The sequence below is a fragment of the Zonotrichia albicollis genome, chromosome 32 (genome assembly GCF_047830755.1).
Source record: "Zonotrichia albicollis isolate bZonAlb1 chromosome 32, bZonAlb1.hap1, whole genome shotgun sequence".
Taxonomy (NCBI): domain Eukaryota; kingdom Metazoa; phylum Chordata; class Aves; order Passeriformes; family Passerellidae; genus Zonotrichia; species Zonotrichia albicollis.
The window spans coordinates 1,920,082-1,946,792 of record NC_133850.1 but is presented as its reverse complement, the minus strand read 5'-3'; the positions used below and the strand labels follow the sequence as shown (position 1 = coordinate 1,946,792).

Sequence of the window (26,711 nt, the reverse complement as noted above, 5' to 3'; positions counted from 1 at the left end):
CCCAATTTTTCCCCATTTTCCCCTCAGTTTTTCCCAATTTTTCCCCATTTTCTCCTCAGTTTTCCCCAATTTTCCCCATTTTTCTCCTCAGTTTTCCCCAATTTTTCCCCATTTTCCCCCAGTTTTTCCCCATTTTCCTCACAGATTTTGGGTGAATTTACCCATTCCCCCCTGGATTTTGGGTGAATTCCCCCAAATTTCCCCATTTTCCCCCAGACTTCCCCATTTCCCCCCCAATTTTGGGTGAATCCCCCCACGTTTCCCCAATTTTTCCCCATTTTCTCCTCAGTTTTTCCCAATTTTTCCCCATTTTTCTCCTCAGTTTTCCCCAATTTTTCCCCATTTTCTCCTCAGTTTTTCCCAATTTTTCCCCATTTTTCTCCTCAATTTTCCCCAATTTTTCCCCATTTTTCTCCTCAGTTTTTCCCAATTTTTCCCCATTTTTCTCCTCAGTTTTCCCCAATTTTTCCCCATTTTCTCCTCAGTTTTTCCCAATTTTTCCCCATTTTTCTCCTCAGTTTTTCCCAATTTTTCCCCATTTTTCTCCTCAGTTTTCCCCAATTTTTCCCCATTTTTCTCCTCAGTTTTCCCCAATTTTACCCCATTTTTCTCCTCAGTTTTTCCCAATTTTTTCCCCATTTTCTCCTCAGTTTTCCCCAATTTTTCCCCATTTTCTCCTCAGTTTTTCCCAATTTTTCCCCATTTTCCCCTCAGTTTTTCCCAATTTTTCCCCATTTTCCCCTCAGTTTTTCCCAATTTTTCCCCATTTTCTCCTCAGTTTTCCCCAATTTTTCCCCATTTTTTTCCCCCAGTTTTTCCCCATTTCCCTCCAGATTTTGGGTGAATCCCCCCAATTTCCCCATTTTCTCCTGGGTTTTGGGTTGAATTTCCCCATTTCCCCCCAGATCTCCCCATTTTCCCCCAGATTTTGGGTGAATTCCCCCATTTTTCCCCCCAATTTTCCCCCATTTCCCCCCATTTTTTTCCCATTTTCCCCCAATTTTCCCAATTTTTCCCTGTCCCAAATTCATCCCCATTTTCCCCCAAATTTTTCCCCAGATTTTGGGTGGATTCCCCCTGGATTTTGGGTGAATTCCTCCATTTTCTCCCAGATTTGGGGAGAAATTTTCCCCCAATTTTCCCCCATTTCCCCCAGATTTTTTGGTGAATCCCCCCATTTTTTCCTCGTTTTCCTCCCAGATTTCCCCATTTCCCCCCATTTTTTCCCATTTTCCCCCCAATTTTCCCAATTTTCCCCTGTCCCAAATTCTTCCCCATTTTTCCCCAGATTTTGGGTGAATTTCCCCCTGATTTCCCCCTGGATTTTGGGTGAATTCCTCCATTTTCTCCCAGATTTTGGGAGAGATTTTCCCCCATTTCCCCCCCAGATTTTGGGTGAATTCCCCCATTATTCCCCATTTTCCCCTCAGATTTCCCCATTTTCCCCCAATTTTCCCGATTTTTCCCTGTCCCAAATTCTTCCCCTTTTTCCCCCAAATTTTTCCCCAGATTTTGGGTGAATTCCCCCTGGATTTTGGGTAAATTCCTCCATTTTCTCCCAGATTTTGGGAGAAATTTTCCCCCAATTTTCCCCCATTTCCCCCCAGATTTCCCCCTGGATTTCAGGGTGAATTTCCCCATTTTTTCTCCATTTCCCCTGGATTTTGGGTCAGTTTCCCCAGATCAGATTTTGGGTGAATCCCCCCATTTTTCCCCATTTTCCTCCCAGATTTCCCGATTTCCCCCCATTTTTTCCCATTTTCCCCCCAATTTTCCCAATTTTTCCCTGTCCCAAATTCTTCCCCATTTTCCCCCAAATTTTTCCCCAGATTTTGGGTGGATTTTCCCCTGGATTTTGGGTGAATTCCTCCATTTTCTCCCAGATTTTGGGAGAAATTTTCCCCCAATTTTCCCCCATTTCCCCCCCAGATTTCCCCATTTCCCCCCATTTTTCCCCAGTTTCCCCCCAATTTTTCCCTGTCCCAAATTTTTCCCCCATTTTCCCCCAAATTTTTCCCCAGATTTTGGGTGAATTCCCCCTGATTCCCCCCTGGATTTTGGGTGAATTCCTCCATTTTCTCCCAGATTTTGGGAGAAATTTTCCCCCAATTTTCCCCCATTTCCCCCCAGATTTCTCCATTCCCCCTGGATTTCAGGGTGAATTTCCCCATTTCCCCTGGATTTTGGGTCAGTTTCCCCAGATCAGATTTTGGGTGAATTCCCCCAGTTTTCCCCTATTTCCCCCAGATTTCCACATTTTGCCCCAAATTTTCCTCCATTTCCCCCCCCCCCAGATTTCCCCATTTCCCCCCATTTTTTCCCATTTTCCCCCCAATTTTCCCAATTTTTCCCTGTCCCAAATTCTTCCCCATTTTCCCCCAGATTTTGGGTGAATTCCCCCTGATTCCCCCCTGGATTTTGGGTGAATTCCTCCATTTTCTCATCGATTTTGAGGTGAATTTCCCTGGATTTTGGGTGAATTCCTCCATTTTCTCCCAGATTTTGGGAGAAATTTTCCCCCAATTTTCCCCCATTTCCCCCCAGATTTTGGGTGAATTCCCCCATTTTTCCCCATTTTCCTCCCAGATTTCCCCATTTCCCCCCATTTTTTCCCATGTTTCCCCCAATTTTCCCAATTTTCCCAATTTTCCCAATTTTTCCCTGTCCCAAATTCTTCCCCATTTTCCCCCAAATTTTTCCCCAGATTTTGGGTGGATTTCCCCCTGGATTTTGGGTGAATTCCTCCATTTTCTCCCAGATTTTGGGAGAAATTTTCCCCCAATTTTCCCCCAATTTTTCCCCATTTCCCTGGATTTTGGGTCAGTTTCCCCAGATCAGATTTTGGGTGAATCCCCCCAATTTTCCCCCATTTTCCCCCAGATTTTTGGGTGAATCCCCCCAATTTTCCCCCATTTTCCCCCAGATTTTTGGGTGAATCCCCCCATTTTTTCCCGATTTCCCCCCTAGATTTCCCCCATTTCCCCCATTTTTTCCCATTTTCCCCCCAATTTTCCCAATTTTTCCCTGTCCCAAATTCTTCCCCATTTTCCCCCAAATTTTTCCCCAGATTTTGGGTGAATTCCCCCTGATTTCCCCCTGGATTTTGGGTGAATTCCTCCATTTTCTCATCGATTTTGAGGTGAATTTCCCTGGATTTTGGGTGAATTCCTCCATTTTCTCCCAGATTTTGGGAGAAATTTTCCCCCAATTTTCCCCCATTTCCCTCCAGATTTTGGGTGAATTCCCCCATTTTTTCCCCATTTTCCTCCCAGATTTCCCCATTTCCCCCCATTTTTTCCCATTTTCCCCCAATTTTCCCAATTTTTCCCTGTCCCAAATTCTTCCCCCATTTTCCCCCAAACTTTTCCCCAGATTTTCGGTGAATTTCCCCATTTTTTCCCCAATTTCCCCCAGATTTCCCCATTTCCCCTGGATTTTGGGTCACTTTCCCCAGATCAGATTTTGGGTGAATCCCCCCAATTTTCCCCCATTTCCCTCCAGATTTTGGGTGAATTCCCCCAGATTTCCCCATTTCCCCCCCAGATTTTCCCATTCCCCATATTTTTTCCCATTTTCTCCCCAATTTTTCCTGTCTCAAATTCTTCTCCATTTTCCCCCAAATTTTTCCCCAGATTTTGGGTGAATTCCCCCTGGATTTTGGGTGAATTCCTCCATTTTGTCCCAGATTTTGGGAGAAATTTTCCCCCAATTTTCCCCCATTTCCCCCCAGATTTTGGGTGAATTCCCCCATTATTCCCCATTTCCCCCCAGATTTCCCCATTTCCCCTGGATTTTGGGTCAGTTTCCCCAGATCAGATTTTGGGTGAATCCCCCCAATTTTCCCCCATTTCCCGTCAGATTTTGGGTGAATCCCCCCATTTTTTCCCCGTTTTCCTCCCAGATTTTCCCCATTTCCCCCCATTTTTTCCCATTTTCCCCCCAATTTCCCCGATTTTTCCCTGTCCCAAATTCTTCCCCATTTTCCCCAGATTTTGGGTGAATTCCCCCTGATTCCCCCCTGGATTTTGGGTGAATTCCTCCATTTTCTCCCAGATTTTGGGAGAAATTTTCCCCCAATTTTCCCCCATTTCCCCCCAGATTTTGGGTGAATTCCCCCATTTTTTCCCCATTTTCCTCCCAGATTTCCCCTTTCCTCCCCAATTTTCCCCCAGTTTTCCCCAATTTTTCCCAATTTCCCCCAATTTTCCCCAATTTCCCCGTTTTTCCCAGGTGTTCCTGATCAACCTGCGCCGCCGTTCGTGGCGCCGGGCGCGGATGCTGCGGACGCTGCACGAGCTGGGGGTGAGCCCCAAACTGGTGGAGGCCGTGGACGGACGGTGAGACCCCAAAAACACCCCCAAAAAAAACCCCAAAAACACCCCCAGAGATCCCCCAAAAACCCCCCTGAGATCCACCAAAAACACCCCAAAAACTCCCCAAAAACACCCCCAGAGATCCCCCAAAAACCCCTCAAAAAAACCTCAAAACCCCCCCAAAAAACACCTCAAAAACACCCCCAGAGATCCCTCAAAAATCCCCAAAAACACCCCAAAACACCCAAAAACCCCCCAGAGATCCACCAGAAACACCCCAAAAACCCCCCCAAAAAAACCCAAAAACACCCCCAGAGATCCCCCAAAAACCCCTCAAAAACACCTCAAAACCCCCCCCAAAAAAACCCCCAAAATCACCCTAAAAACCCCCCAAAAACACCCTCAAAAACCTCCCAAAAACACCCCCAAAACACCCAAAAACCCCCCAGAGATCCACCAAAAACCCCCCAAAAACACCCCAAAACACCCCCAGAGACCCCCCAAAACCACTTCAAAAACCCCCAAAAAAGCCCCCAAAAAAACACCCAAAAAAAACCCAAAAACACCCCAACCCCCTCCCAGAGACTCCCCCCCAAAAACCCCCAAAAACCCCAAAAAAAACCCCAGAAACACCCCAAAAACACCCCAAAACACCCCCAGAGATCCCCCAAAAACCCCCCAGAGACCCCCCCAAAAAACCCTCAAAAACCCCCCAAAAACACCTCAAAAACCCCCCGAAAAAAACCCCAAAAACACCTCAAAAACCCCCAAAAACACCCCAAAAACCCCCCAAAAAACCCTCAAAAACCCCCCGAAAAAAACCCCAAAAACACCTCAAAAACCCCCCAAAACACCCCAAAAATTCCTCAAAACCCCCCAAAAACCCCCCAAAAACCCCCCAGAGATCCCCCCAAAAAACCCTCAAAAACCCTCCAAAAACACCCCAAAAACCCCCCCAAAAAAAACCCCAAAACACCTCAAAAACCCCCCAAAAACACCCCAAAACACCCCAAAAATCCCTCAAAACCCCCCAAAAACCCCCCCCAAAAAACCCCAGAAACACCACAAAAATCCCCGAAAAAAACCCCAGAAACCCCCCAAAAACCCCCCCAGAGACCCCCAGATTTCCCCCCAGATATCTCCATTTCCCCCCGGATTTTGGCTGAATTCCCCCAGATTTCCCCCAGGATTTTGGGGTGAATTTCTCCATTTTCTCCTCCATTTCGAGGTGAATTTCCCCGGATTTTGGATCAATTTTCCCCTGGATTTTGGGTGAATTTCCCCCAGATTTTTGGGTCAGTCTCCCCGGATTTTGAGTGAATTTCCCCCAGATTTTGAGTGAATTTCCCAGATTTTGGCTGAATTCCCCCAGATTTCCCCCAGGATTTTGGGGTGAATTTCTCCATTTTCTCCTCCATTTCGAGGTGAATTTCCCTGGATTTTGGCTGAATTTCCCTGGATTTTGGGTTAATTTTGCCAGGTTTCAGAGTGAATTTCTCCATTTCTCTCTGGATTTTGGGTAAATTCCCTCAGATTTTGGGTGAATTTTCCCCATTTCTCCCTGGATTTTGAGTGAATTTCCCCAGATTTTGGCTGAATTCCCCCAGATTTTCCCCAGGATTTTGGGGTGAATTTCTCCATTTTCTCATCGATTTCGAGGTGAATTTCCCCAGATTTTGGCTGAACTCCCCCAGGATTTTGGGGTGAATTTCTCCATTTTCTTATCCATTTTGAGGTGAATTTCCCTGGATTTTGGATCAATTTCCTCTGGATTTTGGCTGAATTTCCCTGGATTTTGGATCAGTTTTCCCCTGGATTTTGGGTGAATTTCCCCCGCAATTTTGGGTCAGTCTCCCCAGATTTTGAGTGAATTTCCCCCAGATTTTGAGTGAATTTCCCAGATTTTGTCTGAATCCCACCAGATTTCCCCCCAATTTTGGGGTGAATTTCTCCATTTTCTCCTCCATTTCGAGGTGAATTTCCCTGGTTTTTGGATCAATTTTCCCCTGGATTTTGGGTGAATTTTCCCCTGGATTTTGGATCAGTTTTCCCCTGGATTTTGGGTGAATTTCCCCCAGATTTTGAGTGAATTTCCCAGATTTTGGCTGACTTCCCTCAGATTTCCCCCAGGATTTTGGGGTGAATTTCTCCATTTTCTCATCGATTTCGAGGTGAATTTCCCTGGATTTTGGGCCAATTTCCCCTGGATTTTGGATCAGTTTTCCCCTGGATTTTGGCTGAATTTCCCTGGATTTTGGATCAGTTTTCCCCTGGATTTTGGGTGTATTTCCCCTGTAATTTTGGGTCAATCTCCCCGGATTTTGGGTGTATTTCCCCCAGATTTTGAGTGAATTTCCCAGATTTTGGCTGAATTTCCCCAGATCTCCCCCAGGATTTTGGGGTGAATTTCTCCATTTTCTCCTCCATTTCGAGGTGAATTTCCCTGGATTTTGGCTGAATTCCCCCAGATTTTGGTTAAATTCCCCCAGATTTTGGGTGAATTTTCCCCATTTCTCCCTGGATTTTGGCTGAATTCCCCCAGATTTTGGCTGAATTCCCCCAGATTTCCCCCTGGATTTTGGGGTGAATTTCTCCATTTTGTCATTGATTTCGAGGTGAATTTCCCCGGATTTTGGATCAATTTCCCCTGGATTTTGGGTGAATTTCCCCCTGGATTTTGGGTGAATCCCCCCCACATTTTGGGTCAGTTTCCCCTGGATTTTGGGTGAATTTCCCCCACAATTTTGGGTCAATCTCCCCGGATTTTTTGGTCAGTCTCCCCAAATTTTGAGTGAATTTCCCCCAGATTTTGGCTGAATTCCCCCAGATTTTCCCCTGGATTTTGGGGTGAATTTCTCCATTTTCTCATCCATTTCGAGGTGAATTCCCCCAGATTTTGGCTGAATTTCGGATCAATTTTCCCCTGGATTTTGGGTGAATCTCCCCAAATTTTGAGTTAATTTCCCCCCAGATTTTGGCTGAATTCCCCCAGATTTCCCTCTGGATTTCGAGGTGAATTTCCCTGGATTTTGGATCAGTATTCCCCTGGATTTTGGATCAAGTTTCCCCTGGATTTTGGGTGTATTTCCCCCAGATTTTGAGTGAATTTCCCAGATTTTGGCTGAATTCCCCCAGATTTCCCCATTTGCCCCCAGATTTCCCCATTTTCCCCTGGATTTTGGCTGAATTTCCCCAGATTTTGGCTGAATTCCCCCAGATTTCCCCCTGGATTTCGAGGTGAATTTCCCTGGATTTTGGGCCAATTTCCCCCCGGATTTTGGGCCAGTCCCCCTCTGCGTTACCCCAGCCCCCCCCAGCCCCCCCCAGCCCCCCCAGCCCCCAGAAGGTTCCGGAAGGTTCCGGAAGGTTCCGGACGGTTCCGTGCCCGCAGGGCGCTGAACCGCAGCCAGGTGGAGGCGCTGGGGGTGCGGATGCTGCCGGGCTACCGGGACCCCTTCCACGGGCGGGCGCTGACCCACGGCGAGGTGGGCTGCTTCCTGAGCCACCATCGGGTGTGGCAGGAGGTGAGGAACCCCAGATTTGGGGGAAAATTTGGGATTTTGGGGGAAAATTTGGGATTTTGGGGGGTTTAGAACGATCCAGAGGGTCCTGGGGCTCAGGGAGTGCAGGGGGATTCAGGGCGTTCCAAAGGACTTTCTGCTTCCTGAGCCACCACCGGGTCTGGCAGGAAGTGAGGAACGGGAATTCGGGGAATTTGGGTGGGAATTCTGGAATTTGGGGGGTCTGGGTTGGAATTTGGGGGGTTTAGAACGATCCAGGGGCTCTGGGAGTGCAGGGGATTCAGGGAGTTCCAAAGGAGTTTCTGCTTCCTGAGCCACTTTGGAATCTGGCTGGAGGTGAGGAACCCCAAATTCCAGAATTTGGGGAGTTTTGGGTGAAAATTTGGGATTTTGGGGAGTCTGGGATGGAATTTGGGGGGTCTGGGGTGGAATTTGGGGGGTCTGGAACAATCCAGAGGCTCTGGGATTCAGGGAGTTCCAAAGGAGTTTCTGCTTCCTGAGCCACCACCGGGTCTGGCAGGAGGTGAGGAACCCCAAATTCCGGAATTTTGGCAATTTTGGGTGGGAATTCTGGAATTTGGGGGGTCTGGGTTGGAATTTGGGGTTCAGGAGCTCAGGGAGTCAAAGGGGGATTCAGGGGGTTCCAAAGGAGTTTCTGCTTCCTGAGCCACTTCTGGGTCTGGCAGGAGGTGAGGAACGGGAATTTGGGGGAAAATTTGGGTGAAAATTTGGGATTTTGGGGGAAAATTTGGGATTTTGGGGGGTCTGGAACAATCCAGAGGGTCCTGGGGGTCCCTGGGATCCAGGGGTTTCCAAAGGAGCTGCTGCTTCCTCAGCCACCACCACGTGTGGCAGGAGGTGAGGAACGGGAATTCGGGAATTTGGGGCAAAATTTGGGATTTTGGGGGGTCTGGGATGGAATTTGGGGGGTCTGGGATGGAATTTGGGGTTCAGGGGCTCAGGGAGTCAAAGGGAATTCAGAGAGTTCCAAAGGAGTTTCTGCTTCCTGAGCCACCACCGGGTGTGGCAGGAGGTGAGGAACCCCAGATTTGGGGACTTTGGGTGAAAATTGGGGATTTTGGGGGAAAATTTGGGATTTTGGGGGGTCTGGGATGGAATTTGGGGTGTCTGGAACAATCCAGAGGGTCCTGGGGGTCAGGGAGTCAAAGGGAATTCAGGGAGTTCCAAAGGAGCCGCTGCTTCCTGAGCCACCACCAGGTGTGGCAGGAGGTGAGGAATGGGAAATTTGGGGAAAATTTGGGATTTTGGGGGGTCTGGGATGGAATTTGGGGGGTCTGGAACAATCCAGGAGCTCAGGGAGTGCAGGGGGATCCAGGGAGTTCCAAAGGAGTTTCTGCTTCCTGAGCCACCACCGCGTCTGGCAGGAGGTGAGGAGCCCCAAATTCCAGAATTTTGGGAATTTTGGGTGGGAATTCTGGATTTTGGGGGGTCTGGGATGGAATTTGGGGTTCAGGGGGGTCAGGGAGTCAAAGGGGGATCCAGGGAGTTCCAAAGGAGTTTCTGCTTCCTGAGCCACCACCGCGTCTGGCAGGAGGTGAGGAACGGGAAATTCAGGAAATTTGGGGGAAAATTTGGGATTTTGGGGGGTCTGGGATGGAATTTGGGGGTCTGGGGTGGAATTTGGGGGGTTTAGAATGATCCAGGGGCTCTGGGATTCAGGGAGTTCCAAAGGAGTTTCTGCTTCCTGAGCCATCACCAGGTGTGGCAGGAGGTGAGGAACGGGAATTTGGGGGAATTTGGGTGAAAATTTGGGATTTTGGGGGGTCTGGGATGGAATTTGGGGGGTCTGGAGCAATCCAGGGGCTCTGGGATTCAGGGGGTTCCAAAGGAGTTTCTGCTTCCTCAGCCACCACCGCGTCTGGCAGGACGTGAGAAATGGGAAATCCGGGAATTTTGGGTGAAAATTTGGGAATTTCGGGGATCTGGGGTGGAATTTGGGGGGTCTGGAACAATCCAGGGGGTCTGGGATCCAGGGAGTTCCAAAGGCGTTTCTGCTTCCTGAGCCACCACCGCGTCTGGCAGGAGGTGAGGAACGGGAAATTCCGGAATTTTGGGGGAAAATTTGGGATTTTGGGGGGTCTGGGATGGAATTTGGGGGTCTGGAACAATCCAGAGGGTCCAGGGAACTCCCAAGGATGGGATTGGCACTCCCGGGGTCCCTCCCAAATCCCTGGAATCCCTGGAATTTTCAGGATCCTTCCCAAATCCCAGAATCTCTGGAATTCCCTGGAATTTTCGGGATCCATCCCAAATCCCTGGAATTCCCTGTGCTCCTGGGATCCATCCCAAATCCCAGAACCCCTGGAATTTTTGGGATCCATCCCAAATCCCTGGAATCCCTGGAATTTTTTTGATCCATCCCAAATCCCTGGAATTCCCAGCACTCCTGGGATCCATCCCACATCCCAGAACCCCTGGAATTTTTGGGATCCATCCCAAATCCCTGGAATTCCCTGGAATTTTCGGGATCCATCCCAAATCCCAGAATCCCTGGAATTTTCGTGGTTCATCCCAAATCCCTGGAATTCCCTGGAATTTTTTGGATCCTTCCCACATCGCAGAACCCCTGGAATTTTTGGGATCCATCCCGAATCTCGAAATCCCTGGAATTTTTGGATCCATCCCAAATCCCTGGAATTTCCAGCACTCCTGGGATCCATCCCACATCCCAGAACCATTGGAATTTTTGGGATCCATCCCAAATCCCTGGAATTCCCTGGAATTTTCGGGATCCATCCCAAATCCCTGGAATTCCCAGCACTCCTGGGGTCCATCCCAAATCCCAGAACCCCTGGAATTTTTTGGATCCATCCCAAATCCCTGGAATTCCCTGGAATTTTTTGGATCCATCCCAAATCCCTGGAACCCCTGGAATTTTTGGGATCCATCCCGAATCCCAAAATCCATGGAATTTTCGGGATCCATCCCAAATCTCTGGAATTCCTGGAGTCCATCCCAAATCCCTGGAATTCCCTGGAATTTTTTGGATCCATCCCACATCCCAGAACCCCTGGAATTTTCGGGATCCATCCCAAATCCCTGGAATTCCCAGCGCTCCTGGGATCCATCCCAAATCCCAGAATCCCTGGAATTTTTTGCATCCATCCCACATCCCTGGAACTCTTGGAATTTTTGGGATCCTCCCCAAATCCCAGAATCCCTGGAATTCCCTGGAATTTTCGGGATCCTCCCCAAATCCCAGAACCCCTGGAATTTTCGGGATCCATCCCGAATCCCTGGAATTCCCTGGAATTTTCAGGATCCATCCCAAATCCCTGGAATTCCCAGCGCTCCTGGGATCCATCCCACATCCCTGGAACCCCTGGAATTTTTGGGATCCATCCCAAATCCCAGAATCCCTGGAATTCCCGGGATCCTCCCCAAATCCCAGAACCCCTGGAATTTTTTGGATCCTTCCCAAATCCCAGAATCCCTGGAATTCCCGGGATCCTCCCCAAATCCCAGAACCCCTGGAATTTTTTGGATCCTTCCCAAATCCCAGAATCCCTGGAATTTTCGGGATCCATCCTAAATCCCAGAATCCCTGGAATTCCTGGGATCCATCCCACATCCCAGAACCCCCGGAATTCCCGGGCTCCATCCCCAATCCCCAATCCCCAATCCCAGTGTGGCATTCCCAGATCTCGGCGCGGGGCCTGCAGCGCTCGCTGGTGTTCGAGGACGATCTGCGCTTCGAGGTTTTCTTCCGCAGCCGCCTGGCGGAGCTGATGGAGCAGCTGGAGCAGGCGGCCATCGAGTGGGACCTCATGTGAGAGCCTTCCTCCTCATCCTCATCCTCATCCCAGTCCTCATCCCAGTCCTCATCCCAATCCAAATCCCCTGGCACCTCGTGTGAGCCTTCATCAGTGTCATCTGCATCATCCTCATCCCAAAAATCATCCCTGTCCCAATCCAAATCCCCCTCTGCGAGCCTTCATCAGTGTCATCCACATCCCAAAACTCATCCTCATCCCCATCCCAGTCCTCTGGGACCTCATGCGAGCCTTCATCATCATCCTCACCCCAAAACTCAGCCCTGTCCCAATCCAAATCCCCCTGGGACCTCGTGTGAGCCTTCATCATCATCCTCATCCCAAAACTCATCCTCATCCCCATCCCAATCCTCTGGGACCTCATGTGAGCCTTCATCATCATCCTCACCCCAAAACTCATCCCTGTCCCAATCCAAATCCCCCCTGGGACCTCGTGTGAGCCTTCATCATCATCCTCACTCCAAAACTCAGCCCTGTCCCAATCCTAATCCCCTGTAACCTCGTGTGAGCCTTCATCATCATCCTCATCCCAAAACTCATCCTCATCCCCATCCCAGTCCCCTGGGACCTCCTGTGAGCCTTCATCCTCTCATCATCCTCATCCTCACCCCACTGCTCCCCATTTCCCGAGGCCCTCTTGGATCCTGTTGGGCCCAATGATCCCAATAGCAGTGACCCCAGTGACCCCATTGATCCCATTGATCCCAGTGACCCCAGTGACCCCATTGATCCCAGTGACCCTATTCATGTCATTGATCCCAGTGACCCCATTGATCCCAGTGACCCCATTGATCCCATTGATCCCATTGGCCCCATTGATCCCATCGACCCCAATTATCCCATTGATCCCAGTGACCCCATTCATCTCATTGATCCCAATGACCCCATTGACCCCGTTCATCTCATTGATCCCATTGATCCCATTGATCCCAGTGACCCCATTCATGTCATTGATCCCAATGACCCCATTGACCCCAATTATCCCATTGATCCCAGTGACCCCATGGATCCCATTGGGCCCAATGATCCCAATAGCAGTGACCCCAGTGACCCCATTGGTCTCATTGATCCCAGTGACCCCATTGATCCCAGTGACCCCATTGACCCCAATTATCCCATTTATCCCATTGATCCAGTGACCCCATGGATCCCATTGGCCCCATTGATCCCATCGACCCCAATTATCCCATTGATCCCAGTGACCCCATGGATCCCATTGATCCCAGTGACCCCATTGACCCCATTCTCCCATTGATCCCAGTGACCCCATGGATCCCATTGGGCCCAGTGATCTCAGTGACAGTGATCCCATTGATCCCATTGATCCCAGTGACCCCATTCATCTCATTGATCCCAATGACCCCAATTATCCCATTGATTCCAGTGACCCCATGGATCCCATTGGGCCCAATGATCCCATTGATCCCATTGACCCCATTGACTGCATTGATGTCATTCATCCCAATGATACCACTGACCCCAATTATCCCATTAATCCCGTTGATCCCAATGACCTTATTAACTGCATTGATCCCAATGACCTCATTCATCCCATTGATCCCATTGACCCCATTGACCTCATTCATCCCATTGATCCCAAGGACCTCATTGATCCCATTGACCCCCATGACTCCAATTATCCCATTAATCCCGTTGATCTCATTCATTGCAATGATCCCATTGGCCCCATTGACTCAATTGATCACAAAGACCCATTGACCTCATTCATCCCATTGACCCCCATGACCCCATTGACCCCATTGACTGAAATGACCCCACAGCTACCTGGGCCGGAAGCGGCTGGAGCCGGAGCGCTCGGAGCGCGGCGTCTGTCCCTGTCCCATTGATCCCATTGATCCATTGATCCCAATGACTCCAATCATCCCATTCATCCCATTGATCCATTGACCCCAATGACCCCATTGATCCCATTGATCCCATTGATCCGAGTGACCCCATGGATCTCATTGGGCCCAGTGATACCATTGATCCCATTGACCCCACTGATCCCATTGATCCCAATGACCCCATTGAACCCAATGACCCCACTGATCCCATTGACCCCACTGACCCCACTGACCCCCCTGCTGACTCCACAGCTACCTGGGCCAAAAGCGGCTGGAGCCGGAGTGCTCGGAGCGCGGTGTCTGTTCCTGTCCCATTGACCCCATTGATCCCATTGACCCCACTGACCCCACTGACCCCATTGACCTCATGCATCCCAATCATCCCATTGATCCCAATTATCCTATTAATCCCATTGACCCCCATGACCCCATTGACCCCAATGACCCCATTGATCCCATTGATCTCATTGATCCCATTGATCCCAGTGACCCCATGGATCTCATTGGGCCCAGTGATCCCATTGACCCCACTGATCCCATTGATCCCAATGACCCCATTGAACCTAATGACCCCACTGACCCCATTGACCCCAGTGACCCCCCTGCTGACCCCACAGCTACCTGGGCCGGAAGCAGCTGGAGCCCGAGCGCTCGGAGGGCGGTGTCTGTCCCTGTCCCATTGACCCCATTGATCCATTGATCCCAATGACTCCAATCATCCCATTCATCCCAATGACCCCATTGATCCCATTGACCCCATTGACCCCAATGACCCCATTGACCCCATTGATCCCATTGATCTCATTGACCCCATTGACCCCATTGACCCCATTGACTGAAATGACCCCACAGCTACCTGGGCCGGAAGCGGCTGGAGCCCGAGCGCTCGGAGCGCAGCGTCTGTCCCTGTCCCATTGACCCCATTGATCCCATTGATCCCACTGATCCCATTGATCCATTGATCCCATTGACCCCATTGATCCCAATGATCCCAATGACCCCATTGACCCCATTGACCCCATTGATCCCAGTGACCCCATTGACCCCATTGACCCCATTGATCCCAATGACCCCATTGACCCCATTGATCCCAATGACCCCATTGATCCCATTGACCCCATTGACTGAAATCACCCCACAGCTACCTGGGCCGGAAGCGGCTGGAGCCCGAGCGCTCAGAGGGCGGCGTCTGTCCCTGTCCCATTGATCCCACTGATCCATTGATCCCAATGACCCCAATCATCCCATTGACCCCATTGATCTCACTGACCCCACTGACCCCTTTGACTGAAATGACCCCACAGCTACCTGGGCCGGAAGCGGCTGGAGCCCGAGCGCTCGGAGCGCGGTGTCTGTCCCTGTCCCATTGACCCCATTGATCCCATTGATCCCACTGATCCCATTGATCCATTGACCCCATTGACCCCATTGATCTCACTGACCCCATTGACCCCACTGACCCCATTGACTGAAATGACCCCACAGCTACCTGGGCCGGAAGCGGCTGGAGCCAGAGCGCTCGGAGGGCGGCGTCTGTCCCTGTCCCATTGATCCCAATGACCCCATTGATCCCATTGACCCCATTGATCTCACTGACCCCATTGACCCCACTGACCCCATTGACTGAAATGACCCTGCTGACCCCACAGCTACCTGGGCCGGAAGCGGCTGGAGCCGGAGCCCTCGGAGCGCGGCGTCTGTCCCTGTCCCATTGACCCCATTGATCCATTGATCCCAATGACCCCATTGATCCCAATGACCCCATTGACCCCATTGATCTCACTGACCCCATTGACCCCACTGACCCCCCTGCTGACCCCACAGCTACCTGGGCCGGAAGCGGCTGGAGCCCGAGCGCTCGGAGCGTGACGTCTGTCCCTGTCCCATTGATCCCATTGATCCATTGATCCCAATGACCCCAATGACCCCATTGATCTCATTGACCCCAATGACCCCAATCATCCCATTCATCCCATTGACCCTATTGACCCCAATGACCCCATTGACCCCACTGACCCCATTGACTGAAATGACCCCACTGACTGAAATGACCCCACAGCTACCTGGGCCGGAAGCGGCTGGAGCCCGAGCGCTCGGAGGGCGGTGTCTGTCCCTGTCCCATTGACCCCACTGATCCCAATGACCCCAATGACCCCACTGACCCCATTGATCCCAATGACCCCATTGACTGACCCCATTGATCCCAATGACCCCACAGCTACCTGGGCCGGAAGCGGCTGGAGCCCGAGCGCTCGGAGGGCGCCGTGCCGGGCGTGCGGCAGCTGCTGCGCCCGGGCTACTCGTACTGGAGCCTGGGCTACGCGCTGTCCCTGCGCGGCGCCCGCAAGCTGCTGGCGGCCGAGCCCCTGGGCAAGATGATCCCCGTGGACGAGTTCCTGCCCCTCATGTTCGACCGGCACCCCAGGTATGGGATCTATGGGATTTGGGGGATTTATGGGATTTATGGGATACAGGGATGAGTTCCTGCCCCTCATGTTCGACCGGCACCCCAGGTATGGGATTTATGGGGTTTGTGGGGTTTGGGGTTAAAGATTTGTGGGATTTATGGGATTTGTGGGGTTTATGGGGTTTATGGGATTGGGAATAGCAGATATGGGAAACAGGGACGAGTTCCTGCCCCTCATGTTCAACCGGCACCCCAGGTACGGGATTGTGGGATTTGGGGGGTTTGGGGTTAAGGATTTGTGGGATTTATGGGATTTATGGGATTTATGGGATTGGGAATGTAGAATGTGGAATATTGGGACGAGTTCCTGCCCCTCATGTTCAACCGGCACCCCAGGTACAGGAACTATGGGATTTATGGGGTTTGGGGTTAAAGATTTGTGGGATTTATGGGATTTATGGGATACAGGGCCGAGTTCCTGCCCCTCATGTTCGACCGGCACCCCAGGTATGGGATCTGTGGGATTTGTGGGATTTATGGGATTGGGAATAGTGGATATGGGAAACAGGGACGAGTTCCTGCCCCTCATGTTCGACCGGCACCCCAGGTACCAGGTTTGGGGTATTTGGGGTCAGGGATTTGTGGGATTTCTGGGATTTGTGGGATTTATGGGATTTTTGGGATTTCTGGGATTTTTGGGATTTCTGGGATTTATAGGATTTATGGTATTTTTGGGATTTATGGGATACAGGGACGAGTTCCTGCCCCTCATGTTCGACCGGCACCCCAGGTACCGGGATTGTGGGATTTGTGGGATTTGGGGTCTGGGATTTGTGGGATTTATGGGATTTATGGGATTTATGGGATTGGGAATGTAGAATGTGGAATATAGGGACGAGTTCCTGCCCCTCATGTTCGACCGGCACCCCAGGTACAGAAACTATGGGATTTATGGAATTTGTGGGATTTGTGGGATTTATGGGATATAGGGACAAGTTCCTGCCCCTCATGTTCGACCGGCACTCCAGGTACAGAAACTATGGGATTTGTGGGATTTATGGGGTTTATGGGATTTATGGGATACAGGGATGAGTTCCTGCCCCTCATGTTCGACCGGCACCCCAGGTACAGGATTGTGGGATTTATGGGATTTGTGGGATTTATGGGATTTATGGGATTTATGGGATACAGGGATGAGTTCCTGCCCCTCATGTTCGACCGGCACCCCAGGTACAGAAACAATGGGATTTATGGGGTTTGGGGTTAAGGATTTTTGGGATTTATGGGATTTGTGGGATTTATGGGATTTCTGGGATACAAGGATGAGTTCCTGCCCCTCATGTTTGACTGGCACCCCAGGTACAGGATTGTGGGATTTGTGGGATTTATGGGATTTACGGGATTTATGGGATACAGGGATGAGTTCCTGCCCCTCATGTTCGACCGGCACCCCAAGTACAGAAACAATGGGATTTGGGGGATTTATGGGATTTCTGGGATACAGGGACGAGTTCCTGCCCCTCATGTTCGACCGGCACCCCAGGTACCGGGATTGTGGGATTTGGGGGATTTGGGGTCTGGGATTTATGGGATTTGTGGGGTTTATGGGGTTTATGGGATACAGGGACGAGTTCCTGCCCCTCATGTTCGACCGGCACCCCAGGTACAGAATCTATGGGATTTGTGGGATTTATGGGATTGGGAATAGTGGATATGGGATACAGGGATGAGTTCCTGCCCCTCATGTTCGACCGACACCCCAGGTAGGGGATCTGTGGATTTGGGGGATTTATGGGATTGGGAATAGTGGATATGGGATACAGGGCCAAGTTCCTGCCCCTCATGTTCGACCGACACCCCAGGTATGGGATTTATGGGGTTTGTGGGGTTTGGGTTAAGGATTTATGGATTTATGGGATTTATGGGATACAGGGACGAGTTCCTGCTCCCTATGTCCGACCGGCACCCCAGGTATGGGATTGTGGGATTTATGGGGTTTGGGGTTAAAGATTTGTGATATTTATGGAGTTTGTGGGGTTTGAGGTCAGGGATTTGTGGGATTTATGGGATTTCTGGGATACAGGGATGAGTTCCTGCCCCACATGTTCGACCGACACCCCAGGTACAGGACTGTGGGATTTGTGGATTTGGGGTCTGGAATTTATGGGATTTCTGGGATTTATAGGATTTTTGGGATTTACGGGATTTATGGGATATAGGGACGAGTTCCTGCCCCTCATGTTCGACCGGCACCCCAGGTACAGGATCTATGGGGTTTGTGGGATTTATGGGATTTGTGGGATTTATCGGATTTATAGGATTTATGGGATTTTTGGGATTTCTGGGATACAGGGATGAGTTCCTGCCCCTTGTGTTTAACCGACACCCCAGGTATCCATTTTCCCCCCTATTTTTCACCCAATTTCTCCATTATTTTTTCCCGTTTTTCCCCATTTTCACCCTATTTTCCTTGTCCCCCCCATTTCTCCCCGTTGTCACCCAGTTTCTCCCTATTTTTTCCTGGTTTTTATCCCATTTTCACCCAATTTCTCCCAAGTTTTTTTCCTTTTTTCTCCAATTTTCCCATTTTTTCACCCCATTTCTCCCTATTTTCTCCGATTTTCCCCCCATTTCTCCCACTTTCCCCTCATTTTCCATTTCTCCCATTTTTTCTTGTTTTCCCCCCAATTTTCCCCATTTTCCCCCCATTTTTTCCCCCATTTTTCCCCATTTTAACCAAATTCCCCATTTTCCCCCCAGCCCCGAGTACTCCCAGCACTTTTCCTGGATCTCTCACAACTTTCTCCCCATTTTCCCCCCATTTCTCCCATTTTTTCCCCCAATTTTTCCCCAATTTTCCCCATTTCCCCCCCCTCCCATTTCTCCTGAATTTCTCTCCATTTTTTCTTGTTTTTTCCCCGAATTTTTCCCCATTTTTTCCCCCAATTTTCCCCATTTCCCCCCCATTTTTCCCCCAAATTTTCCCCATTTTTTCCCGTTTTTCCCCATTTTAACCAAATTCCCGGTTTTTCCCCCCAGCCCCGAGTACTCCCAGCACTTCTCCCGGATCTCTCACCACTTCCCTCCCATTTCTCCCATTTTTTTCTTGTTTTTTCCCCGAATTTTTCCCCATTTTCCCCTCCAATTTTCCCCCTGTTTTTCCCCATTTTTCCCCATTTTAACCAAATTCCCCATTTTCCCCCAGCCCCGAGTACTCCCAGCACTTTTCCTGGATCTCTCACCACTTTCCCCCCATTTCTCCAATTTTTCCCCAGTTTTCCCCATTTCCCCCCCCATTTCTCCTGAATTTTCTCCCATTTTTTCTTGTTTTTTCTCAGAATTTTTCCCCCAATTTCCCCCCAATTTTCCCCATTTCCCCCCTATTTTTCCCCCCAATTTTCACCCAATTTCTCCCATTTTTCCCCCCAGCCCCGAGTACTCCCAGCACTTTTCCTGGATCTTTCACCACTTTCCCCACATTTCTCCCATTTTCCCCCCATTTCTCCCACTTTCCCCTCATTTTCCATTTCTCCCATTTTTTCTTGTTTTTTCCCCAATTTTCCCCATTTCTCCACCATTTTTCCCCCTGTTTTTTCCCCATTTCCCCCCCTTTATTCCCCCGTTTTTCCCCTTTTTTTTTCCCCATTTTAACCCAAATTTCTCCCCATTTTTTCCCCATTTTCACCCGTTTTTCCCCATTTTAACCAAATTCCCCGTTTTTCCCCCCAGCCCCGAGTACTCCCAGCACTTTCTCCCGGATCTCTCACCACTTTCTCCCCATTTTCCCCCATTTCTCCCATTTTTTCCCCCAATTTTTCCCCAATTTTCCCCATTTCCCCCCCCCATTTCTCCTGAATTTTCTCTCATTTTTTCTTGTTTTTTCCCCGAATTTTTCCCCCCATTTTTTCCCCCAATTTTCCCCCATTTTTTTACCCATTTTCCCCCATTTTAACCAAATTCCCCCGTTTTCCCCCCCAGCCCCGAGTACTCCCAGCACTTTTCCTGGATCTCTCACCATTTTCCCCCCATTTTCCCCCCATTTCTCCCATTTTTTTCCCCAATTTTTCCCCATTTCCCCCCCCCCCCATTTCTCCTGAATTTTCTCCCATTTTTTCTTGTTTTTTCCCCGAATTTTTCCCCATTTTTTCCCCAATTTCCCCCATTTTTTCCCCATTTTTTCCCCATTTTTCCCCCCAATTTTCCCCATTTCCCCCCCCATTTTCCCCCAATTTTCCCCCATTTTTTCCCAATTTCCCCATTTTACCCCCAATTTTCCCCCATTTTTTCCCGTTTTTCCCCATTTTAACCAAATTCCCCGTTTTCCCCCCCAGCCCCGAGTACTCCCAGCACTTTTCCTGGATCTCTCAACACTTTCTCCCCATTTCTTCCCACTTTCCCCTCATTTTCCATTTCTCCAATTTTTTCTTGGTTTTCCCCCCAATTTTCCCCATTTTTCCCCCGATTTTCCCCCCATTTTTTCCCCCATTTTTCCCCCCAGCCCCGAGTACTCCCAGCACTTTTCCCAGATCTCTCACCACTTTCCCCCCATTTCCCCCATTTTCCCCCATTTTCCATTTCTCCCATTTTTTCTTGGTTTTCCCCCCAATTTTCCCCATTTCTCCACCATTTTTTGCCCCAATTTTTTCCCATTTTTCCCCATTTTCACCCAATTTCTCCCATTTTCCCCCAGCCCTGAGTACTCCCAGTACTTTTCCTCGATCTCTCACTGCTTTCTCCCCATTTTCTCCCCATTTCTCCCATTTTTCCCCCAATTTTTTCCCCAATTTTCCCCATTTCCCCCCCCCATTTCTCCTGAATTTTCTCCCATTTTTTCTTGTTTTTTCCCCGAATTTTTCCCCATTTTTCCCCCCATTTTTCCCCCATTTTCCCCCCATTTTCCCCCCATTTCTCCACCATTTTTTCCCCTGTTTTTTCCCCATTTCCCTCCCTTTATTCCCCTGTTTTTCCCAATTTTTCCCCATTTTAACCAAATTCCCCGTTTTTCCCCCCAGCCCCGAGTACTCCCAGCGCTTTTCCTGGATCTCTCACCACTTTCCCCCCCATTTCTCCCATTTTTTCTTGTTTTTTCCCCGAATTTTTCCCCATTTTTCCCCCCAATTTTCCCCATTTCTCCCCCATTTTTCCCCATTTTTTCCCCCCATTTTTCCCTATTTTAACCAAATTCCCCATTTTTCCCCCCAGCCCCGAGTACTCCAGCACTTTTCCTGAATCTCTCACCACTTTCCCCCCATTTCCCCCCATTTCTCCCACTTTCCCCTCATTTTCCATTTCTCCCATTTTTTCTTGTTTTTTCCCCAATTTTCCCCCATTTCTCCACCGTTTTTCCCCCTGTTTTTTTCCCCATTTCCCCCCCTTTATTCCCCATTTTCCCCCAATTTATCCCCATTTTCACCCAATTTCTCCCATTTTTCCCCCAGCCCCGAGTACTCCCAGCATTTCTTCCTGGATCTCTCACCACTTTCCCCACATTTCTCCCATTTTTTTCTCATTTTTCCCCATTTCCCTCCCATTTTTTTCCCCAATTTTTCCCCAATTTTCCCCATTCCCCCCCCCATTTCTCCTGAATTTTCTCTCATTTTTTCTTGTTTTTTCCCCGAATTTTTCCCCATTTTTTCCCCATTTTTCCCCATTTTCCCCCCAATTTTCCCCATTTCCCCCCCATTTCCCTCCCCCATTTTCCCCCATTTTTCCCCATTTTCCCCATTTTAACCAAATTCCCCGTTTTTCCCCCCAGCCCCAGAGTACTCCAGCACTTTTCCTGGATCTCTCACCACTTTCCCCCCATTTTCCCCCCATTTCTCCCATTTTTCCCCCCCAATTTTTCCCCAATTTTTCCCCATTTCCCCCCCCCATTTCTCCTGAATTTTCTCTCATTTTTCTTGTTTTTTCCCCGAATTTTTCCCCATTTCTCCCCCATTTTTCCCCCATTTTTTCACCCGTTTTTCCCCATTTTAACCAAATTCCCCATTTTCCCCTCCAGCCCCGAGTACTCCCAGCACTTCTCCCGGATCTCTCCCCATTTTCCCCCCATTTCTCCCATTTTTTCCCCCAATTTTTCCCCAATTTTCCCCATTTCCCCCCCCCCATTTCTCCTGAATTTTCTCTCATTTTTTCTTGTTTTTTTCCCCGAATTTTTCCCCATTTTTTCCCCCCAATTTTCCCCCATTTTTTCACCCATTTTTCCCCATTTTAACCAAATTCCCCATTTTTCCCCCAGCCCTGAGTACTCCCAGCACTTTTCCTGGATCTCTCACCGCTTTCCCCCCCATTTTTCCTATTTTTTCCCCCAATTTTTCCCCCAATTTTCCCCCCATTTCCCCCCCCATTTCTCCTGAATTTTCTCCCATTTTTTCTTGTTTTTTCCCCGAATTTTTCCCCATTTTTTCCCCCAATTTTCCTCATTTTTTCCCCATTTTTTTCCCCCAATTTTTCCCCATTTTAACCAAATTCCCCGTTTTTCCCCCCAGCCCCGAGTACTCCCAGCACTTTTCCTGGATCTCTCACCACTTTCCCCCCATTTCTCCAATTTTCCCCAATTTTCCCCATTTCCCCCCCCCATTTCTCCTGAATTTTCTCACCATTTTTTTCTTGTTTTTTCTCCGAATTTTTCCCCCAATTTTCCCCCCAATTTTCCCCATTTCCCCCCCATTTTTCCCCCCAATTTTCCCCATTTTTTCCCATTTTTCCCCATTTTCACCCAATTTCTCCCATTTTCCCCCCAGCCCCGAGTACTCCCAGCACTTTCCTGGATCTCTCCCCATTTTCCCCCCATTCCCCATTCTCCCATTTTTTCCCCCAATTTTTCCCCAATTTTCCCCATTTCCCCCCCCCCATTTCTCCTGAATTTTCTCCCATTTTTTCTTGTTTTTTCCCCGAATTTTCCCCATTTTTCCCCCCATTTTTCCCCCATTTTCCCCCCATTTTCCCCCCATTTCTCCACCATTTTTTCCCCTGTTTTTTCCCCATTTCCCTCCCTTTATTCCCCTGTTTTTCCCAATTTTTCCCCATTTTAACCAAATTCCCGTTTTTCCCCCAGCCCCGAGTACTCCCAGCGCTTTTCCTGATCTCTCACCACTTTCCCCCATTTCTCCCATTTTTTCCCCAATTTTCCCCATTTTCCCCCCCCCATTTCTCCTGAATTTTCTCTCATTTTTTCTTGTTTTTTCCCCGAATTTTTCCCCATTTTCCCCCCCAATTTCCCCATTTTCCCCCCCATTTTTTCCCCCAATTTTCCCCCCAATTTTCCCCATTTTTCCCCATTTTTTCCTGTTTTTCCCCATTTAAACCAAATGCTCCGCGTTTTTCCCCCCAGCCCCGAGTATTCCCGGCACTTCTCCTGGATCTCTCACCACTTTCCCCCATTTCTCCCATTTTTTCTTGTTTTTTCCCCGAATTTTTCCCCATTTTTCCCCCCAATTTTCCCCATTTCTCCCCCATTTTTCCCCCATTTTTTCCCCCATTTTTCCCCATTTTAACCAAATTCCCCATTTTTCCCCCCAGCCCCGAGTACTCCCAGCACTTTTCCTGAATCTCTCACCACTTTCCCCCCATTTCCCCCCATTTCTCCCACTTTCCCCTCATTTTCCATTTCTCCCATTTTTTCTTGTTTTTTCTCCCAATTTTCCCATTTCTCCACCGTTTTTCCCCCTGTTTTTTCCCCATTTCCCCCCCTTTATTCCCCCATTTTCCCCCAATTTTTCCCATTTTCCATTTCACCCAATTTCTCCCATTTTTCCCCCCAGCCCCGAGTACTCCCAGCATTTTCCTGGATCTCTCACCACTTTCCCCACATTTCTCCCATTTTTTTCTCATTTTTCCCCCATTTCCCTCCCATTTTTTTTCCCCAATTTTTCCCCAATTTTCCCCATTCCCCCCCCCATTTCTCCTGAATTTTCTCTCATTTTTTCTTGTTTTTTCCCTGAATTTTTCCCCATTTTTTCCCCCAATTTCCCCCCATTTTTTCCCCATTTTTTTCCCCATTTTAACCAAATTCCCCATTTTCCCTCCAGCCCCGAGTACTCCCAGCACTTTTCCTGGATCTCTCACCTCTTCCCCCCCATTTCTCCCATTTTTTCCCCCAATTTTCCCCATTTTTCCCCATTTACCCCCCCCCCCATTTCTCCTGAATTTTCTCTCATTTTTTCTCGTTTCTTCCCCCAATTTTCCCCATTTCTCCCCATTTTTTCACCCACTTTTCCCCATTTTAACCAAATTCCCCATTTTTCCCCCAGCCCTGAGTACTCCGGCACTTTTCCCGGATCTCTCACCACTTCCCCCCCATTTCTCCCATTTTTTCCCCCAATTTTTTCCCCAGTTTTCCCCATTTCCCCCCACCATTTCTCCTGATTTTTCTCCCCATTTTTTCTTGTTTTTTCCCCGAATTTTCCCCCATTTTTTCCCCCAATTTTCCCCATTTCCCCCCATTTTTTCCCCTCAATTTTCCCCCTTTTCCCCCCATTTTTCCCCATTTTAACCAAATTCCCCGTTTTCCCCCCCAGCCCCGAGTACTCCAGCACTTTTCCTGGATCTCTCACCACTTTCCCCCCATTTTCCCCCCATTTCTCCCATTTTTTCCCCCAATTTTCCCCCAATTTTCCCCATTTCCCCCCCCCATTTCTCCTGAATTTTCTCCCATTTTTTCTTTTTTTCCCCCGAATTTTTCCCCATTTTTTCCCCCAATTTTTCCCCAATTTTCCCCATTCCCCCCCCCATTTCTCCTGAATTTTCTCCCATTTTTTCTTGTTTTTTCCCCAAATTTTTCCCCATTTCTCCCCCATTTTTCCCCCATTTTTTTCATCCATTTTTTCCCTATTTTAACCAAATTCCCCATTTTCCCTCCAGCCCCGAGTACTCCCAGCACTTTTCCTGGATCTCTCACCACTTTCCCCCAATTTTCCCCAATTTTCTCTCGTTTTTTTCCCCCAATTTTTTCCCCATTTTTTCCCACTTTTTCCCCATTTTCACCCAATTTCTCCCATTTTTCCCCCCAGCCCCTGAGTACTCCCAGCATTTTTCCTGGATCTCTCACCATTTTCCCCCCCATTTCTCCCATTTTTTCCCCCAATTTTTCCCCAATTTTCCCCATTTCCCCCCCCCCATTTCTCCTGAATTTTCTCTCATTTTTTCTTGGTTTTTCCCCGAATTTTTCCCCATTTTTTCCCCAATTTCCCCCATTTTTTCCCCATTTTTTCCCCATTTTTCCCCATTTTCCCCCCCAATTTTCCCCATTTCCCCCCCAATTTTCCCCATTTCTCCCCCATTTTTCCCCCATTTTTTCACCCATTTTTTCCCATTTTAACCAAACCTGGATCTCTCACCACTTTCCCCCCCATTTCCCCCATTTTTCCCCATTCCCCCCCCCATTTCTCCTGAATTTTCTCCCATTTTTTCTTGGTTTTTCCCCGAATTTTTCCCCATTTTTCCCCCCAATTTTCCCCCATTTTTTCACCCATTTTTCCCCATTTTAAGCAAATTCCCCATTTTCCCCCAGCCCCGAGTACTCCCAGCACTTTTCCCGGATCTCTCACCACTTCCCCCCCATTTCTCCCATTTTTCCCATTTTTTCCCCCAATTTTCCCCAATTTTCCCCATTTCCCCCCCTCATTTCTCCTGAATTTTCTCTCATTTTTTCTTGTTTTTTCCCCCATTTCCCCCCCAATTTTCCCCATTTCCCCCCCATTTTTCCCCCCAATTTTCCCCATTCCCCCCCCATTTTCCCCATTTTTTCCCGTTTTTCCCCCTTTTAACCAAATTCCCCGTTTTTCCCTCCAGCCCCGAGTATTCCCAGCACTTTTCCTGGATCTCTCACCATTCCCCCCCCATTTTTTCCCCATTTCCCCCCCATTTTTCCCCCCTATTTTCCCCATTTTTTCCCCAATTTTTCCCATTTTTCCCCCGTTTTTTCCCCTTTTTCCCCCTTTTAACCCAATTCCCGGTTTTTCCCCCCAGCCCCGAGTATTCCCGGCACTTTTCCCGCCGGGACCTGGTGGCGTTTTCGGCGGAGCCGCTGCTGCTTTTCCCCACGCACTACACGGGGGAGCCCGGCTACGTCAGCGACACCGAGAGCCCCCCGGGGACCCCCCAAATCCGGGATCAGGATGAGGATGGGGAGGAATTCCGAGGGAATCCCGGAATTCCCAACTCCCGCAGAAACCCCAAATCTGGGATGAGGATGAGGAGGAATTTCCGTGGGAATCTCAGAATTCCCAACCCCGGCACGACAGCGACGCCCGCGACGAGCTCTGACCCCAAAATCCCCAAAATTTGGGATTTTTGGGGAAGAATTCCTGTGGGAATCCCAGAATTCCCATCCCTGGAGCCCCTCGAAATTTGGGATTTATGGGGAAAAAATTCCTGCAGGAATCCCAGAATTCCCATCCCCGGAGCCCCTCGAAATTTGGGATTTTTGGGGAAGAATTTCTGTGGGAATCCCGGAATTTCCATCCCTGGCAGGACACCCAGAGACACCCAAAAATATCCCCAAAATTTGGGATTTTTGGGGAAAAATTCCCATGAGAACCCCAGAATTCCCAACCCCAGAGCCCCCCGGGGACCCCCCAAATTCGGGATCAGGATGAGGATGGGGAGGAATTCCCCAGGGAATCCCGGAATTCCCAACTCCCGCAGAAACCCCAAATCTGGGATGAGGATGAGGAGGAATTCCCGTGGGAATCTCAGAATTCCCAACCCCGGCACGACAGCGACGCCCGCGACGAGCTCTGACCCCAAAATCCCCAAAATTTGGGATTTTTGGGGGAGAATTCCTGTGGGAATCCTGGAATTTCCATCCCTGGCAGGACACCCAGAGA

At 49.2% G+C, this 26,711-nt stretch overlaps 1 protein-coding gene across 1 annotated transcript in view; it reads left to right on the top strand.

Annotated features, from left to right (window-relative positions):
• Positions 1 to 26,625, top strand: part of LOC141725987 (procollagen galactosyltransferase 1-like) — a 47,577-nt gene extending 20,952 nt beyond the window's left edge. Inside the window, exons 8-14 of the mRNA XM_074530152.1 lie at positions 4,231 to 4,337; positions 7,705 to 7,837; positions 11,497 to 11,624; positions 15,694 to 15,900; positions 25,675 to 25,695; positions 25,852 to 26,125; positions 26,530 to 26,625. Of these exons, the coding sequence (XP_074386253.1) occupies positions 4,231 to 4,337; positions 7,705 to 7,837; positions 11,497 to 11,624; positions 15,694 to 15,900; positions 25,675 to 25,695; positions 25,852 to 26,125; positions 26,530 to 26,625 (966 nt within the window). The remainder of the gene's footprint in view (positions 1 to 4,230; positions 4,338 to 7,704; positions 7,838 to 11,496; positions 11,625 to 15,693; positions 15,901 to 25,674; positions 25,696 to 25,851; positions 26,126 to 26,529) is intronic.
• Positions 26,626 to 26,711: the final 86 nt, after the last annotated feature.